At 42.1% G+C, this 17,578-nt stretch overlaps 1 protein-coding gene across 2 annotated transcripts in view; it reads left to right on the top strand.

Annotated features, from left to right (window-relative positions):
- The window catches only part of MYO16 (myosin XVI), a 478,842-nt gene that overhangs the window by 274,976 nt on the left and 186,288 nt on the right, over positions 1-17,578 (top strand). For both annotated transcript variants that reach the window (XM_033435062.2, XM_033435063.2), the window contains exons 17-20: positions 6,899-7,010; positions 10,047-10,164; positions 10,919-10,990; positions 13,416-13,557. In XM_033435062.2, coding sequence (XP_033290953.2) covers positions 6,899-7,010; positions 10,047-10,164; positions 10,919-10,990; positions 13,416-13,557 — 444 coding nt within the window. The remainder of the gene's footprint in view (positions 1-6,898; positions 7,011-10,046; positions 10,165-10,918; positions 10,991-13,415; positions 13,558-17,578) is intronic.

The raw sequence follows: 17,578 nt of genomic DNA, 5'->3' as shown, positions 1-17,578 counted from the left end.
GAAATCTTATTCATATTCCATGGAGGGGGGATTTAAAATTAGTTAATACTTTCCAGATAGTTTCAAAACAATAAAGAAAAGAATTTCCTTTGAGGAGAAAGGTGGGGTCGGGGTGCAGGAAGCAGCAGGTTACCATCTTCCTTCATAAACTAGTAAACAGGGCTGCCTTTGTTGATGCCAACTGCTTGGTTTTGCCTTATCTGGTTTCTGTTTACATATTAAACTTCCCCGAGTAGAAGGCAGCTTTGCCCGTGGTCGAGAAGACATTGTTCTTTTGTGTTTATGCGGCAGATCAAACACCAGCAACAGATAGTGTTTGTGGTCTGTGAGCCCAGACCCCGTGAATGGGCCCGGCACATGGTTTGAGGTAGTGAGCTTTTTTCTTTCCTTTTTTCTTTCCTTTTTTTTTTTTTTTTAATTTCTATTTGAGCCTTCATTCCCCATGTGTCCTAGGCACACATGCAGCCCCACAAGAGTCAGCTCCTGTCGGCCTAACAAGGGTGCCTGGTGAGCACAGACAGGGCAGCTGTTTTTGTTTGTTCATTTATTCTTCAAGTAATCAGTTAATTTTGGAGATACAGTTGACATATAACATTGTGTAGGTTTAAGGTGTACAAGGTGTTGGTTTGATACTTTCATGTATCGAAACGTGATGTCACTCTAGCGCTAACACCTCCATCACCTCTCATAATTATCGTTTCTTTTTTTGTGGGAACAACTGTTAAGATCCAGTGTCTTAGAACTTTGATGTTTATAGTATGCCCTTGTTGACTGCAATCACTGTGCTGTGCATTACATCTCCAGACTTATTCATCCACCAATTGCAAATTTGCAGTTTTAATATGTCCGGCTCGGCTGTGAGAGAGGAGGGTATGGGTGCCTGGAGGGGGACCCAGGCCCTTGAAATTTTGTTCTTTTGCAAAAGGTCATTGTTGGTATGTGATATTCAGATCAAATCACTGCCACCTTGAATGATTCCCAGTCCTCTTGTCCGAAGGGTGCCTTATGCTGGGGAGCTAGCATTTTTAATTTGCCCCTCTACACAGAAGAACTTTATTCCAGGATCTGTTTTCCTTTGCCACAAAGCGTAAGTATCAACACACGCGTGCCCCCTCCCCAACACCTTCAATCACACACTCACGGGCATATATACCACAGACACACACATGATTTTGACTGTAAATTTGACCCACCTTAGAAGATGTATTCCTGGAATGCTGTTTGTTGTCATGAAAATCAACAAGTTGGAACAATGGGACAGTTGACTAGAAATAGCACAAGTCAACAGTTGTTGTTACTGACTTATTTTAAATAAATTTAACTGTAGTGAAAACCTTTTCTTATTCAAAGCCCAAGTAGAATTTTGCACTGTTCAATTGTAATATACATTCGTCTGGTTTGCTGTTTTTTTATGTAAGTGAAAACAAAGTTATTTGTATATTTGGTGCAGGTGTGCTTTTCTCATAGTGATCTTTAAAAATGAGATTTATAAACTTAGTTGTTCAAAATAAATCACCTTCAGGTTTTGTAAAAAAAAAAAAAAAGTTGGGGGGAGACCCAAGGAACCTATCAAAAGCAAACAAACGAACAAAAAAAGCTTTTCTAGAGCTACTAAGTTCGTTCCTCAAGTCGCAGGAGTGTGACTGAACCGACCATCACAAAATTCCATTGTAATGTCAAAGATGCTTCAACCATGCACCCGCTTCTCCTGGAGGCCTCCCCATGGTGACAGAGACCCTGCCCAGAGACTCAGCACGTGCTCGGAAGCATTTCTCAGAAGCTTTGCTGAGTTGTGAGTTTGTTACCGAACCAAAGTTGCGTCCGCTTGCCTACACACAGTGAAGCCAGTCTGCACCACGATGTCGTGGTGAAGGCAAGGGCAGCGTTTACTGCAGGCACAAAGCAAGGAGTCCAGGCAGCTCATGGTCAAAAGACCCAAACTCCCCGTTGGCTTTCAGGGAAAGTTTTTGAAGACAAGGTGAGAGAGAGGGTTGCAGGGTGATCAGCTCATGGACGCTCTTCTGATTGGTTGGTGGTGAGGTGATTGGGCATCAACATCATCAACCCTCTGGTCCCAGCCAGTCTGGGGTCTATGTGTTTGTGGGCGGCATCTAGTTAATTTTCTCCATTTGTGGGGGGTTTCCGTATCTGCAAAGCAGCTCAAAGAACGTGGCTCAGAATAGCGTCTGTAGCCCTTGAGGAGAAGCTAAAGGTCCTTGACTTTGTTTAATGGTTAAACTATTATTATTTTGTCTTACTTGACTGTTTTCCTTTGCTTCTGCATTTTCTCACTTCTCTGATTATGTTTATTCTTTGGAACTCAGGGAAGACCTAGGAAGCTAAAGTTTTCCATGAATAAGAGGCAGGTGGAGGACATGCCGGGGTGGTGGAAGGGTCTGTCCCAGGAAGGCCCCATAGGGTCCTGCTTGGTTACAAGCTACTCTGTTTCATGCCTGTAGTGCAAGTATAGAATTGAGTCAGAAGAGAATAACTTAATCATAAAATATCCTATGAGATCTTAAAACCTCATGAAACTGCATTCTATTTAAAACACATCCGTGTATAATAATAATTCCACTTGTTATTTACCTTCCCCCTGCATTTTTAAGCAAAATTTTAACTTGAGGAAGATGCCTTGTGATGCTATGCAATTTTCTTCCTCCTCCCATCCCTCCGCGGGAGACTTGTGACTGAGCTGAGAGGCCCAGAGGGGTCAGGATGGAGTGTGTGTCCCTTGGCCAATTCCCGGCTTGGAAATCTTAAACAAGCTTCAGTTCCCTTGTAGCTTAAATGGGCACAATGATAGCTCTGCTTTTCAGGATCCACGTGACCATTAACTGGGACGTGCTTCTAAAACATCCAGTGGAGTGTTTGACACATTCTCAGTTCTCACCACCTTTCCCTTTGAGTAGAATTAGTCAAACAGCATTAATCCGTCTATGATTTTTAACGTGCTACAGCCTGTTTGTTACAGTCTTCTACTCCATGGTGGAAACAACATCTGATCTGGGGCATTCCCTTGATGTGTCAAATCTTTTGAAAACAAAACAGCAACGATTCTTGGTTCCGCAAATGCTAAGTCTCTGATGTTTCTGGCTCTGGACACTGAGAGATTATCTGTACGTGGCCAAACGTTACTGTTCCGAGTTATGTATGAGTTAAAAGGAGATGATAAAGAAAAAAAACAGACTGTTTGAGCTATAAGTGTATGATTTTGAGACATAAAAGATAATATAAAAGACATTGAATATTGAGTTCTAAGATTTGAATACTGGGAATTGTGGAACCATTAATTAATGGGTGACATAGTTGGAAACTGTCAGATGAAACACTGGTACAGATTCACCTCGGTGGGTTTCAACCACTTTGTTGAGGTTAGGGGGGAAACATCAGCGGAGCATGGCTAGTCTACAGGGATGTCTATAAACCATGGCCCACAGTCATTCTTACCAATTTTCAAGTGTTAAAAACGTGGAAATGCACGTGTGACTGTAAACCTTCGAGTGATTCACAATGGGAAAAAATAATCAAAAAGTGAGAGCTATGAACTTTTTCTTCTATCTATTTACTCCTTTTATCTCAGAACAGCAAGCGTATTTTATAGCTTAAACAATTCTACATTGTTAATAGCATGTGTTATAATTTCTCAAAATGTTCCTTATTTCATTTGGCTTAGTTATTTATCTGATTAAGAGATTTGTTAATGACAGAGCACATTGACTAAAGCTCCCCACATATGCAAGATGTATTTTTCCCAGGAAGTGCTCTAATTCTGCACGCACATTGCAACCTGAATATAGAAAGCACATCCTTATTTAATTATCAGAAAATCCTCATGAACTAGAAATGGAGATTTTACTTCACTTTTAATCTGTTTTTACTCCATTTTATAGATACTAAGATAAAAGTTTAAAATGTCATCAGAAAGAGTCAAATAGAACTCACCTCTGTCTCAGATTCTTGGTTGTAATATTTTACTAGGCCTATTTTTCTAGGATTACTTTGTCCTGTGTGTGGTTTCACTATTAGGTGATGTATTTCAGAGGGAAAACAAGCACTTTTCATCTCCAGAAAGTAAACTTTTAGTTTTTTCTGGTACTAATTTTCCCACTTTAAGATACAGTTTTGCTGATCAGTAAGACCTATATTTCTAGTGAAATCAACCTACACATTATTGAATAGTGGGAGAAATGTAAAATTTGCACAGGAGACATTGAGGTCTGTGTTTTTGGATCATCCTCATACCAACAAGTTTTCTGATTACAGAGGAAAATACAGTGAATCTTAAAGCATCATTCCTGCCATCAGGCCAACTGCCCTCTAAAATCCCCTAGTTTGATTGGGTTTCTCCTGAACCATTACAGACTTAATAGCCCTGTCTAAATTGCCCAGATTAACTTCCCATGGCTCCTTCTGCCCAGAATTTTACTGTTACATTCACACTGCTTCACGGGAGCAGGTCAGAGCTGCTGTAAATTCCCACCATATGCTGAGGTTTAAAGAAATATTTGAGTTCCCCATAGGTGGAGCTTGTTAATTGATTAACTTTAAGAATGTGAAAAGGAACATGGTGTTTTGCATGTTTGACTTTGTAATGTTACCAGGAGCTAATTATTCTTTGCAAGATGTCAAGTGGCCACTCTGAATGGAAGTCTAACCTATGTTGTGATCAACAAGTGGGAAAGAAAAGATGACACCAGGAAGATGGATGGAAAACTGTTGTGAGAACAAGAAAAATTAAGAGTCATTAGAACTGCTTGTCATTAAGACGTTTTAGTCACTAGAATTTTGTGAATTTTAGGCAAGATGGCTCTGACCATCCTAACCCAACCCCTTGCTAATGTGGTTGCCCTTGACCTTTACCTTTTGTTCCATGGCCCCAATCCCCAGCTCACTCATCCTCTGGGGAAAGAGAAAGCCCCCAGGAGCTGGTCCTCAGCTCCCCCTTGGTCCTCGGCTGCATCAGCTAAACCTCCTGTGTCCCCCTGCTTGGCAGTGATGTCCCTTCTCCACAGCCAGTGTCCTAGATTCTCATGACCTTTCTCAAGGCCACTTTGCCTCGTCATCTAAACCTCAACTACTTTCTCTCCTAAAAAACCGAAGCCACAAGCAGTGGTTCCTCCACTCCCTGAGATGCTTCTGGCCATTGGACCATATTAGTCCCCTGACCCAAATGTGGAGAAGGCAGTGTCCCTCCACTGTGCTCCGAGCCCAAACCCTCTTCCTTCCTCTGCAACTTCCTTCTCCGTTGCTTTTAAAGTTTTTTCCAGTCTTCATGTGCTTCTGCCTCAGCTTATAAGCTCCTGAAGTCTTCGCAGTCCCCGCCTATTCCACGGGGCTGTTTCATTAGACCCCTCCCAGCCAAGGTCAAGGACAAAGAAGTCCTCCCAGACCCCACATCCACACCAACGGAGTGTGCTTCTAGCCCACACCATCCTGTCCCTCGCTCCTGTGGTCTCCTTGCTGTTAATTCTTTCTTCATCCCTAAAATGTTAGCGTCTCCTTTCTGGGGAGCTCATCCACTTCCATGGTTTAGTCATCTGCATGTTGATGACTTCCAGACCTTATTTTCTAGTCTTTTCTGAATTTCAGATCCTTATAGCCAATTATTTCTTGGAACACCGCTTGAACTTCAGCAAGCTGTTCAAAGTGAACACGACTGTGGTAAAATACAACCTTTCTCAAAACCACACTCCTCCTCTTGGGACGCCTCTCTGGATGAATGAGGCCCCCATACACCCCGCTTCCCCAGACGGAATCTTGCAAAGCGTTCTTGACGCCTCTCTTTTCTCCTCCCCTGTGACCAGCCAGGCCCCTCCTCCCAGCCATCTGCCTCTCCATCTCCTCTGCCTCTCTTCCCTGCTGGTCTCTCACTGGGTCCACTGGCTTCTTCAGTTGCCTCATCTCTTTCCAGGGAATCTCCCTGGGCTACGAGAATATTCTCTCTGAAACTCCAGTCTGCTCATACCTGTTCTTTGTTTTAAGAACTTCGGGACAGCCCATCCCTTCCAAGACATCATGGAAACTCTTCTGCAAGATACACACCACTCTGGCTACTTGTCCGACCTCATCACCCACGGCCCCTCTCACTAGAGGCTCGGATTTGGCTGACCCACGCGAGTTCCCCACGTACATCACGCGTGCTCCAGCCTCTGTGCCTTTGTAGGTGTTGCTAATTATTCCAGGGACACCCTTGAGTCTTGGATTTGCTTGGGAAAACCTTACTCAGGTGTCACTCTTGGAACCGAAGCTTCCTCCCCGCCCCTAGCTTTCCTCCTTGTCCCCTTCCTACACTCTCAAAATCAGGCCAAGTTCATCTCTGTTATCCTGCTTCCACGCTGCGTCACAGCTGTGTCTTCCCTTGCCTCTGCCCACGGATACACTATCTTTGCTCTTGCAACTCCACGATGACTTCCTGATCCTTCTATCCTCAGCTGCTAGTATTGTGTATTTGGTACGTGATTCCTTTGTGTTTATTGAATGAAAGGAATAAATCAATGCATTCATCAACCATTTCGTAATTAAAAGATATTGACAAAAAGAAAGAATAAGTGGCTCTAAATTTAAAATCCTGACTACAAATATTACAAAGCATACAATAGAACCTGCTGAATTTCTATATGAAATACACAAAACACTTGTGACCTTCTCCGGGAAAGGGTGCAGCTCAAGGGAGAACTAAGTAAGACAGTGTGAATACGTTCTGGTACAGCAAGAACTTTTCTTCCTTCCGGAAACATCATGTGCTAGTATGGACCAAAGCCTTATAAACACATGGGGACACAATGTCCAGGTGATTTCCATTACCCTGGAGACCAAATATGGCTGAAGTGACTTTTAACCACTGAGGTTTGACCACGCACCTAGCCATAAAGCTGTGTGCTTTTCCCCCTCACAGGTATTTGAGCAAGACCCTTCGAGAAGAAGTATCAACAGCAGAGCATTCTCTGAACAGGGAGAAATTCGCTGTTTGGAAACAAGCCCTGAATGTAATTGGCTTCAGTAACTTGGTGAGTCATGCCGTAAATATTACACTGAGAAAATCAACCCTCTACTAATTTATAAAAATCATTCATTCAAAACACTTCTGTGCTCCTGGAGTTCACATGCTAGGGCGGGATAGACATAAACAAGGGTACGCTCAGGGCACAGGTGCCCTGGAGACAGGCAGAGAGGATGGACTGCCGTCTTCAAGGAGGTGGTGGAGACCTTTGCCCATTGGAACCATGTGAGCAAAACACATCAAAGAACTTTGCTTTGACTCAAGAGAAGACTGGCAGATCCTGGTGACCGTTTACTGCCAAGAATCACTTTGCAAGTAATCTAATCACCTTCTTCAACAACATGATTTAGTTTTTTCATTCTTAAAGAATTACCAAACACCTGCCAGCATTACAAAGCTGAAAAGTACTACTTAAAGGGTTTAAACCCACTGCTGTGCGGTGGAAATGTCTGTGATTCTGGAAATGCCCCAGGTCTGTGCCGTACGATATGGCAGCCACTGGCCACGTGGGACCGGGGAAATGGAGTTTTAATTTTTCTTAGCTCTGATTCCTTGAAATTGAAACAGTCTTGTGTGGTTCGTGGCTCCTGAATTGAACGGCGCAGGGCTAGAGAATAAGAGATAGGAAATGACCTAAGCCCGAGACCTCTCAAATTCCCACCAGTCTCTTTCCATCACACATCCTCTCTGTGTCCCCTCATTCAGCGTGGCGTCAATCTGAATGACAGCCAATCCCTCGTTAGCGATCAGTGTAAGATCGCGTGGGGGTCACTTTGGTATGCCCGTAGCTCGTGAGCCCAGTTTTAGTCACAGATCTAAATATGTTGTTGTTTTTTTTTCCTTAAACCAGGAAGTTGATTGATTTGGGTCTTTGTCTTTTCCCTTGTCCACGTGGCTCATGGGGCAGGGAGTGGGTGGAAGGGGTGCGAAGGTGGCGAAAAGGAGAGGGTAAGGAGGTGGGGACTCACCCTAAATGAATTAGCTCAGGGCCTTCACCCCGGCCTCACCCATTCAGAGACTGGATGGGGTTCTAGGCACGTGCGATCATATGGTCCTGTTCTTTGTTGCTCTGCTCATCCAATCTCTGTATTACTGTCTTTCCCTGACTCCTACCCGTTTGTACTTCTCTGTCTTTGCACTTGCTACTGTTGTGCTCTTTTCTTATCGTTTTTCCCTTCCTAAGTGTCTGAAAGCTCTGCTTCCTTATGGGAAACTGGGGTATAGACATGGGTAAGGAACCATTCCACCAAAAGATCAGTTGCTTGGAAACAGGGCTTTAAAACTCCATGATGGATCCTCAGAGGCAGGGCAAGCAAATTATACCTTCCACCTAAGGCAGCGAGTAGGGAATTTTTAAGTTTTTTGGTGAAAGAACTGTGTGCAGTTAAGCAAACAATGTGAAGGTAATCACTTCATCTTGATTCTTTGGGGTGACTGGGACGGTGACAACTTGGTCCACACAGGAGGAAAAGATCATGTCCCATAAGATTGGGAGGAAGGTATTTCTGGGCTGGCAATACCCTTGAATCAAGGCTTATGACTGTGGTCCTAGGAGATCTGACCACAAAGGAGCCTCCGCCCGTCTTCCATTGCGGACACAGAGAAGCAGCCCCTGCCCCTGCCCCCTGAGCAGCTTATCTCCACCTGCCTCTGTCGTGGCATCACCACGCTGTAATCCGGGTTCGGGCTACTTTTCATAGCTCTGCCTACTTCACTGAACTGGATGATACTTGAGGACACAGCGAAGTCTTGCTGTCTGTATCCAGAAGTACCTCTCTCCTAGGGCACTGGGACATTTAATGAGGAGTTACTGGATTTATTTTTTAAAAAAAGGGGGAGAGAGGGAGATGTCAAGTAGCTTAAGATGCTCGGAAAATGTTATTCAGACAAGCACAAGTAAATACAATTAGAGACACTAGTTTGTGATGTGGAGGTTACCAAAAACATTTCTAAGTAATGCCACAAACATAGAGTATTATACCTGAAAATTACAGATTATCCTTTTCAATGCTCTCATTTTAAGGTCATAAAGCTACCTTGTCCTGAAAACTAAAAGTTCTGGAGGAAATTCATAGAAGTCCCAATGACCATATCGTGTCAACTGTGTATTTATAAAGCAAATGAGAATTGTTCTTAGAAAAACTTCCACAGACAGGAGCTTTTCTTCCCAAATTACAAATGCGGAAACTGGGAATTTAAAAGGTTATGTCACTTGCCCTAAATGAGACTCAACTACTTTTGCTATTGATAGCATAACACTAAATAGTTGTGATTCTGGGGAAGTACCTTTTAACTTACAGCTTTTCCTTGACTTTTTATTCTTACCCCCAACTGACTGTCCAAAGCCAAATCTGAGGTCTAATTTCTTTCTTTATGCAGCCTTCCAGGTTCTCGGATATTCTTTCAGCAAACACTCTCATCCTTCCTGCTAACGCCCATTTTTTTCTGAGTTTTCCTTAAAATACTTTTAAAAATTAGCATTTTGTTTATTTTGCCATGGATGTTTTCATCAGACCTCCATTAATTTTCCGGCAGAAATGAAAAATTCTGTAAGCATAATAGCAGTTTATTTCAAAACAGAGAACTAAGGGATGGACTCTGATGCTCTCTGGGGAAGCAGCCACGTGACCCTGAAGTCGGCTAAGCCTCTGGTAACACTTCTGCCAGCCCTGGGGGGACACGTGTGAAGTCCGACCCTATAAGTGGTGTCCAGCCAGTCAGACCATGGTTACACAACCATTCGTGCTTCATCCTGATACTTATCCAGAAACCATTCATTTATATCAGAACACGTCACGTCCTCAATGTCTCTCGTTTAAGGAACAGAAAAGTCGGCTGCAGAAGGAACACTGAGTTTCCCGATTTTGCTTTTGAGCTAGAGATTGGTAGTTCTCTAACGGGACATTCTGGGTCTGAAAAATCACAGCCCCCCCATAGCACGCACATCATTTCTTAAACCTACTTGGAGGTTTTTCAAAGGATTGGTCTTTGAATCTTTCTTCTGAGCAGCGCCGCTCATCTCCTCTATTTCTCAACCGTGTAGGAGGTGGAGAACGTGTGTGTGATTCTAGCGGCCACGTTACACCTTGGAGACATCCGGTTCACTGCTCTGACCGAGGCCGACTCCGCCTTTGTGTCTGACCTCCAGCTTCTGGAACAAGGTCAGTGGGACAGATCAAGCAGTAACCTCATCGATGTGCAGCTTTGCAGACTGGCCAGTGGATGGCGACACAGTACAGAAAAGTCAGGTGGAATCAACCCTTTTTTGCTGGAGTGGGATTCAGTGAGGGCGGCGGAGGGGAAAAAAAGAACTGTATCCTCTTTCTTCTTCTTTCTTCTTTCTGGTTATGTGAATGACTAAGATGTACGTTTGTGTCACAGTAACAGCAGTGGTGCTTCGGCACATAATTGGGTTTATTTATATCGTTCTAAGTATTCTCCGCCCCGCCCCGTGCCATCCCGTATATTTGGGGAGCATGTTATTAGCTGAACATTTAAACAGAACACAGTTACTTCCCTTTAAAGATTTTGTCACAAACCTCTTTCTCCCTTGAAATTACCTTGTCAGTCACTCCCAGGTTTTTTCAAAACGCCTTAAAGCCACAGGTTTTCGTGACCAGCATTATCTTTGCCTCATATCAAAGTAATTTAACCAGAATTGGGAAAAAGCATTCAGGGCCATTTGTGAGGGCAGGAGGGAAAGAATCCTGCAGTGATTTAATGCAGGAGCCCTGAGAACTCATTAACGTTTCCATTCCTCTAAGCCACTGTTTCTCTAGCTGAATTTGCCAATTGCAGTGGTAGTTTGGTTTCTTTAATGCACACATTTTCTAATGGGTCTATACAAACTCCTCAATTATAAAATGCCATGTTCTCGCTGTCAAAAATACGTATTAACTTTATGCTTTCATTTAGTGGCTGGAATGTTGCAAGTATCAACGGATGAACTGGCATCTGCTTTAACAACTGATATCCAATATTTTAAGGGTAAGTTTCTCTGTACTTTGCCTTTCACCTCTGTGAAAATCTTTACACTGCTGAGAGGCCATTCTGATGAGCTGGTCACCTTTTTCAGCTAGTGACTCATTTTAGACAAATAAAGTCATCAATCCAAGAGGATTTATTCAGTTAGAACATGGGATGCGTTTGTGTGTGCGGTGCCAGGCTGCGAAGGGCATCCTTTTCCCTCTTCCTCGTCAGTCAGGATAAGAGCTGCCATTTACTGGGCACTTACGAACTGGAGGGCATTGTGGCAGGTGCTATAAATGTTGGAATTTTTAGTTCTTCCAAATTGCTAAGGGGTGGGCTTAACTATTTCCATTTTAATGAATGAGAAAACTGAGATTCGAAGAGGCTAGATAACTTTGGACATGAAATCACCAGTAAATGGCATGCTTGGAATCAGACTCTAATGCCCTCTGACTCCCGAGATGAATCTCTGCGCTGTAGGATCTCCACTCAGTGGCAAGAGGGTGCCTTTCCTAAATGCTCTTCACTTACCCACTACAAGTCATCGCCTTACCAAGCTGCCTCTTTATTGTAATTTTGAGGACTCAGCGTCCATCTGATATTGTTTATTCTCAAAATCACTGCTATTCTTACCTTCTGTTCCCAGTGGCCCTACTTGCAGACACTTTGGCATGTGGCTTGCAAATTCTGCCTCATCCCTAGAGTTCCCCTTCCACGTTCCCAAGCTTTATGGATCTCCCCATTATCCACTGAGTTACCCAAAAGCCATTCCTGACACTTCGTCCTCCTCCTTCTCCACTGAGTAGATCAGCCACAAGCCAGTTCTACCCCGTAAATACTTCCCACTCTCACTCTCGTCCCTTCCCTTTCATCCCCACTCCCTTAAACTGTCTTTCTCAGGTGATGGCAAGAGAATCTGATCAGTCTTCCACCTGGCCTTATCTCACTCTACCTTCCTTCCGCACTGCTTCAGGAATAAGCTTTCTGAGATGCAAATATGATTTTCATCCATGGACGACAGCCTTGAAAGGATGCGCCAACTCCTTTAGAGTAAATGTCATCCCTTTCGGAGGTCCTGAGAGGCCTTTATTATTGGGGCCAAACCTCACTTTTATGCTTCATCCTCAGCCGTTTTCCCGCCAGTGACCTTGCATCAGGAAATACACTTTCTTGAAGTTCTCCAAAGGCATTATTCTTCCTCACAGCTTTTTTTTTTTTTTAATTGAAGTAGAGTTGGTTTACACTGTTGTGTTAATTTCTGCTGTACAGCAAAGTGATTCAGTTATACCTATATATATATTCTTTTTCATATTCTTTTCCATTATGGTTTATCCCAGGACATTGTATATAGTTCCCTGTGCTCTACAGTAGGACCTCGTTGTTTATCCATCCTATATGTAATAACTTGCATCTGCTAACCCCAAACTCCCAACCCATCCCTCTCCCAGCCCGGTCATGACTTTTTAAAGAAACATTGAACTCCCCATTAATATCTGTAATTTAATATATCCAGGCCTCCCTCCTTACTCCCCAGCCATGTGGGTGAGAACCCCACCATCACGTTGGCTCTAGAGACCTCCATCCTATAACATCACAAGTGACACCTGCTTTCACCACCACTTCGTGAGGTTCCGTCTCAGCGGCATTGAACTCATGGCCGCTTGACTCTTCACGACCTGCTGGTGCTTTTTTGTTCGTTTGTTTGTTTGATCTCAGCTTGTGCCTCTGTTGATTGACAGCTCACTAAGTCCTCATTTCCCATGATCAGCATCCTATTACCGGACTCCCTGTGGGTTGAGTTGCAGTGGTACCCAGGTTGGCCGAAGCCATAGAATGTGAACTAGATTCTCAACTCTCCAGCATAAGTGCTGGCCTAGCCTCAATCCCAAATCATCTTTACTTATCTTTTTCTTGGTTTCTTCTCTAGTCTATTCGCCACTCAAAAGGTTATCACTCTAGATTTCAATCACCAGCTCTTTGAGAATAACATAGAAATTTCTACCTTAAGGCCCAATCTTCCTCTCAATCTCCTGACCCCCACTTTGGTTAGCAGGATCACTTCTTTGAAAATATTGAAAATATAACTAATTTTCCAGTCCTTGAAGAGGACTCCGTATCTAATGCAGTGAGCCGTCATCAGAAAGCTTGTTAAGAGGGCCCTGCACAGAGTCGGTTCCCTCACTGAAGGGAGACCATGCAGCCTGCCCCTCCAGGCTGTGGTCAACATTTGCAGCAAACAAGATCGAAGTGTGCACGGCACTCACTTTAGAGAAATGTGTTTTCTAATCACCGGCAGAGGCTTTGTTTATTAGAGTCATAATATGTTTTTGAACATCTTCTGTTGTACGTGGATGTGGAGGGATAACTAGGAGGACACAGCTTGGTGGCTTCTGAACAAGGGAAAGTCTTGTGCTCATGCCTCCTCCCCTTCCTGCTCTCCCAGGAGAGATGATCACACGGCGACACACCGTGGAGATGGCTGAATTTTACCGGGACCTCCTGGCCAAGTCCCTGTACAGTCGTCTGTTCAGCTTTTTGGTGAATACGGTGAACTGTTACCTTCACAGTCAAGAGGAGCCCAGCAGGTAGGTGTGATGGACGATTACGGGGATTCCCACAATAGCGACTTAACTAGGCTCGCTCTTAAGATGCTTCATAATCCAGTGTCACCCAGAGGTTAAACTATCATTAAAACATTTCATTTTAGCGCGATGATTTTACTTCAAGGGTTTGACTGACTAATTTTAAGGGATTCAAGCCCCCTCTGCCCATACGCACAGCCCTGGATAAATTAATCAAATCATCCCTCGTGCATAGAGACGCAAATGCATTCTCTCTGGACTGAAGGCATCTATGGCCTTTTAATCACCAGGAAGTATAAAAAATGTATAAATCTGGGAAGAAGACAGTTTAAGAATATCTAAAGCACTTCAGTCCGTTGAGAAGCCCATGTCTCTCTAGAAACAATTTGATGATGTGTTTCAGCTCGGCAGTTCCTCCTGTTTTCTTCACTTGTTTTGTGGATTATTTGATAAAGCGTCTCTATGGTAACCATCTTGACTCCTGGCCTTAGTCATCTTTAAGGAGTAGTGTTTCAGGGCTGTTTGATCATCTAAAAATGATAGATCTTCTTGGCATCTTGTCAGTGGAAAACTTTGTTAGTATTCTTGTCTCCAGTAATGACCTTGGGCAGGGCAGGCCATTGGGAGCAAAACTGCATCCAGGAGTCTTTACACATATGCTGGTCTTTGAATGAAACCTCTTGAGGATTTCTTTGTTGTCCAAACAGACGTCACCAAATTCCTGAAAACGGCCCCTTTTAGAGGTTACTTGGAAAACATTAGGACTAATATGTATTAATGGGAAAGTTCTTAAATAAATACAGCTATCTCAGAAGATTTCAAGGACAAAGGCGTACTAAATTCTCATTAAAATATACACATTAAAAAATCCACTGCTCATTGATCAGCATGTTCAATATATAGTCTGTGACTTGAGGGTCGCTATAGCGTTACCTATGTTTCAGCAGATATACATTGATATTGGATGTGGTGAGGATTCTGGATTTTATTATTTCTTACTCTCAATTTGTGATTTCCCTTTAAATATGAAGATTATTCACAGAACAGTACTAGTCGGCTAAGACTACCAAATTAATCTTGTATAAAATCATTGGCAGCTCTGCTGAAGTTGACATTGAAAAAATTACCAAATAAATCCAGCTGCACGTAAAAACTTTTAGAAAATTTCCATTTGACATTTAAATCTTACAGAGCCTTAAATTATATAAATGAAAAAACTTATACAGAGTCAAGATTTTTGACTGCACACAGAGAAAATGAAAACATAAACCTTGGAAAACACATTACTTCCCTTTCAGTGGGAATATTGTGTCAATGTGCAAATTTATGATATGAGTCTTGTCTTTATGATTCTCTACTAGGCAAATGAATAAGGACAAGGATTATTGGAAAATTAGAGGTGAATTAATGTATCGTAAGTTTAACTCCTAAAAGACAGTTTTCTCATTTGAGTCATAACTCCCATGTTTTCTTCTCTATTTCTCCCATGGGTCACCCAGACCTGAATTTAAATCCGAAAATAATGCAAAGAAAGGTTATGTTTGCAGTATTTCTAATTCACGGAAATTCACGGAAAGCTTAAAGATTTGCAGATTTACGGACCCATTTCCTAAGTCGCAGAGAAGTCTCAAAATTTGGATAAACTTAGAATAGGCTTTTATTGTTTATGAATCCCCAGTTTCTTCTGGAAATTTTATAATTGCGTTAGAAAAGATTATATTAAAATATATATATATTCCTGTGGTTAACATGGGCAGGCACGCTCGATGTTGGTGGGAAATATTTTTCACACTAGGTAATTTTTGTAAAATTTGCAAGAGAGAATAAATATAAATAGGATATACTCTAACAAGGTATAAAGGGAAGACAAGTGAAATTTAAGCAGATGACATGTTTGTTCTTGGAATGCTGGGTTCATTTTCTGGATTATAGCAAAATAGGTACAATATAAATAATGTTACACATTAAAAAAAAATTCTACTTCTTCTACCTAGTTTCCAAACAGGTTTATCATCCTTGTGATTGTGAAATGAGATAGAGATTCTTACTAAGGTGTAGCGAATAATAATAACTTAAAAATGTTCAAATGATAAATAATTTTTGCATGTCCTAAAATAGGACCTGTTTCACAATTGCTGCACTTACATTCCCAGGATTGAATTATCAGTGTTAAATTTGAAATTATTATTTTTCCTGAATCGAGATCTTCAGTAGATTTTTGGTGTAAACTTGCCTATTTCAGAGGCACCTGTAAGTTAAGAGAGTCTTGGACAGGCAGAGGGGTTGTGGAAACTTCGGGAGACGTCTCCAAATGTCTTCAGACACAGAAACTTACAGTTTATTTTAACTCATTTTCATCATGAGTTCTGACTGCAATGGTTTATATATACGGGGACACCTGAGAAATATAACCTATGGAACAATCCCCTTTTTATCATAGAAGCACCCTAACAATAAGTAGACTGAAGGTTATAAATAGATGAAGTTCAGAAGGTAACTCGCTCGAGGGGTATTGGAGATATACTTTATTCATTCATTCATTCATTTATTCATTGATGGCTGCATGATCTGAAATCCACATTTTTGGAGAGCACAATTTGGCATGCAAATATACTACAGTAAGTAAACTGAGTTTCAGGCATACATGTGGAGATTTTTTTGTTTGTCACTGAGCCTTCGGGGTCTTACATATGCTTATACTATATTACATTCTTTTGATGTTTTAGTTGAGCTAAACATAAACATGTTAGTAATTTATGATTAATTACATTCCGCTTCAATAAATTATAGAAACTTTGGGAGAGTTCTCCAACTGTCTTCAGATACCAAACCCTACGATTAATTTCAACTCATTTTTATCCTGAGTTCTCCTGTGTCCAAGCCTGTTCCTTTGGACAGCACCTGATTGCAAGAACTTTGGTTGGTTTCCAGGACTATCTGAGGATAAAAGAGGTCACACAAGGCTGTCCGCACAGTGCCTGGTAAAATCTTTGTGGTCGTGGCTGGAGAGAAGGCTTCCCAGTTTATGGCCATTTATTTTGGAGAAATGAGGACTGAGAAAAAATGCAGAAGGAGGCCATGATAGAAACCCTAGATACAGTCCAGTCTCTTCATTTTCTGTTGCTTCGGTAATCTCGGTTGTTTGGAGAATAGCAGATAAAGGAAGTAATTTGTTCTTTAAGAATACGAATGCCGCTACGCATGTACACTGCTGGGTAGTTTTGTTTTAAGATTCACATATCAATGCAGTGATTTAATTCCTGAAATCATCAGCCGGATATTTTTGGCATCTTATCCTGTTTCTAAATTCACATGGTTTAATTATAAGAAAATGATTTTGTAAGTCAGTATGGAATGTCCTAGGCATCCAGCAAGATTTCCATCAACTTATTGCCACGTGGAGCGGGTGTTCCACAGCAGTCTGGCTGAGTCATCGTAAAGGATGCAGATGTTAATAGTGGGGCCCGATGTCTCACAACTGACAACTCACTCTCTGAAATGAGACAAAAGTGCGTGTGCAGTAGGATGTGAATGTAAGGTCCTATCGGGGTGTCAGGTGAGCACGGTCCTCTCCAGCATCTGACAGCATCAGATGCATCAAAATGCATGTAGCGAATCTGCACTAATAAGATCGGAACCATCAGTTTCATATTCAGAAAAATGACACTTCTTCATAGGCGAGACTTGCTATTCGCTCTTAATTAGAGGCAACAAATGTTTTGTGTAGGGAAAAAGTAAGGATAGCCTTGAAGAATCTGAAGCCTGGTTTAATCTGTTGGGTAGTCTGTATCTGGTCTAAATACTGCCTTCCTGAATGGCAGAGAAGGCTGATCTCTACTTAGATGCTCTGAAATGAATGTAAGGTGAATTAGCCGGGTTAAGGGGATTTACGGCTTAAGTTTTCATTTGGGAATTCTCCTTAGATTTGTTCTACTGAGAATTCAGTTTGTACACTATTAGTTATGAACAGTTAGTGGTGTGTATGCACGTTTGTTGAATTTCCAAAGATTTTAAACAGAAGAGA

Source organism: Orcinus orca, chromosome 18 (assembly GCF_937001465.1).
Source record: "Orcinus orca chromosome 18, mOrcOrc1.1, whole genome shotgun sequence".
Lineage (NCBI taxonomy): Eukaryota > Metazoa > Chordata > Mammalia > Artiodactyla > Delphinidae > Orcinus > Orcinus orca.
This window is presented reverse-complemented; position numbering and strand designations above follow the sequence as displayed.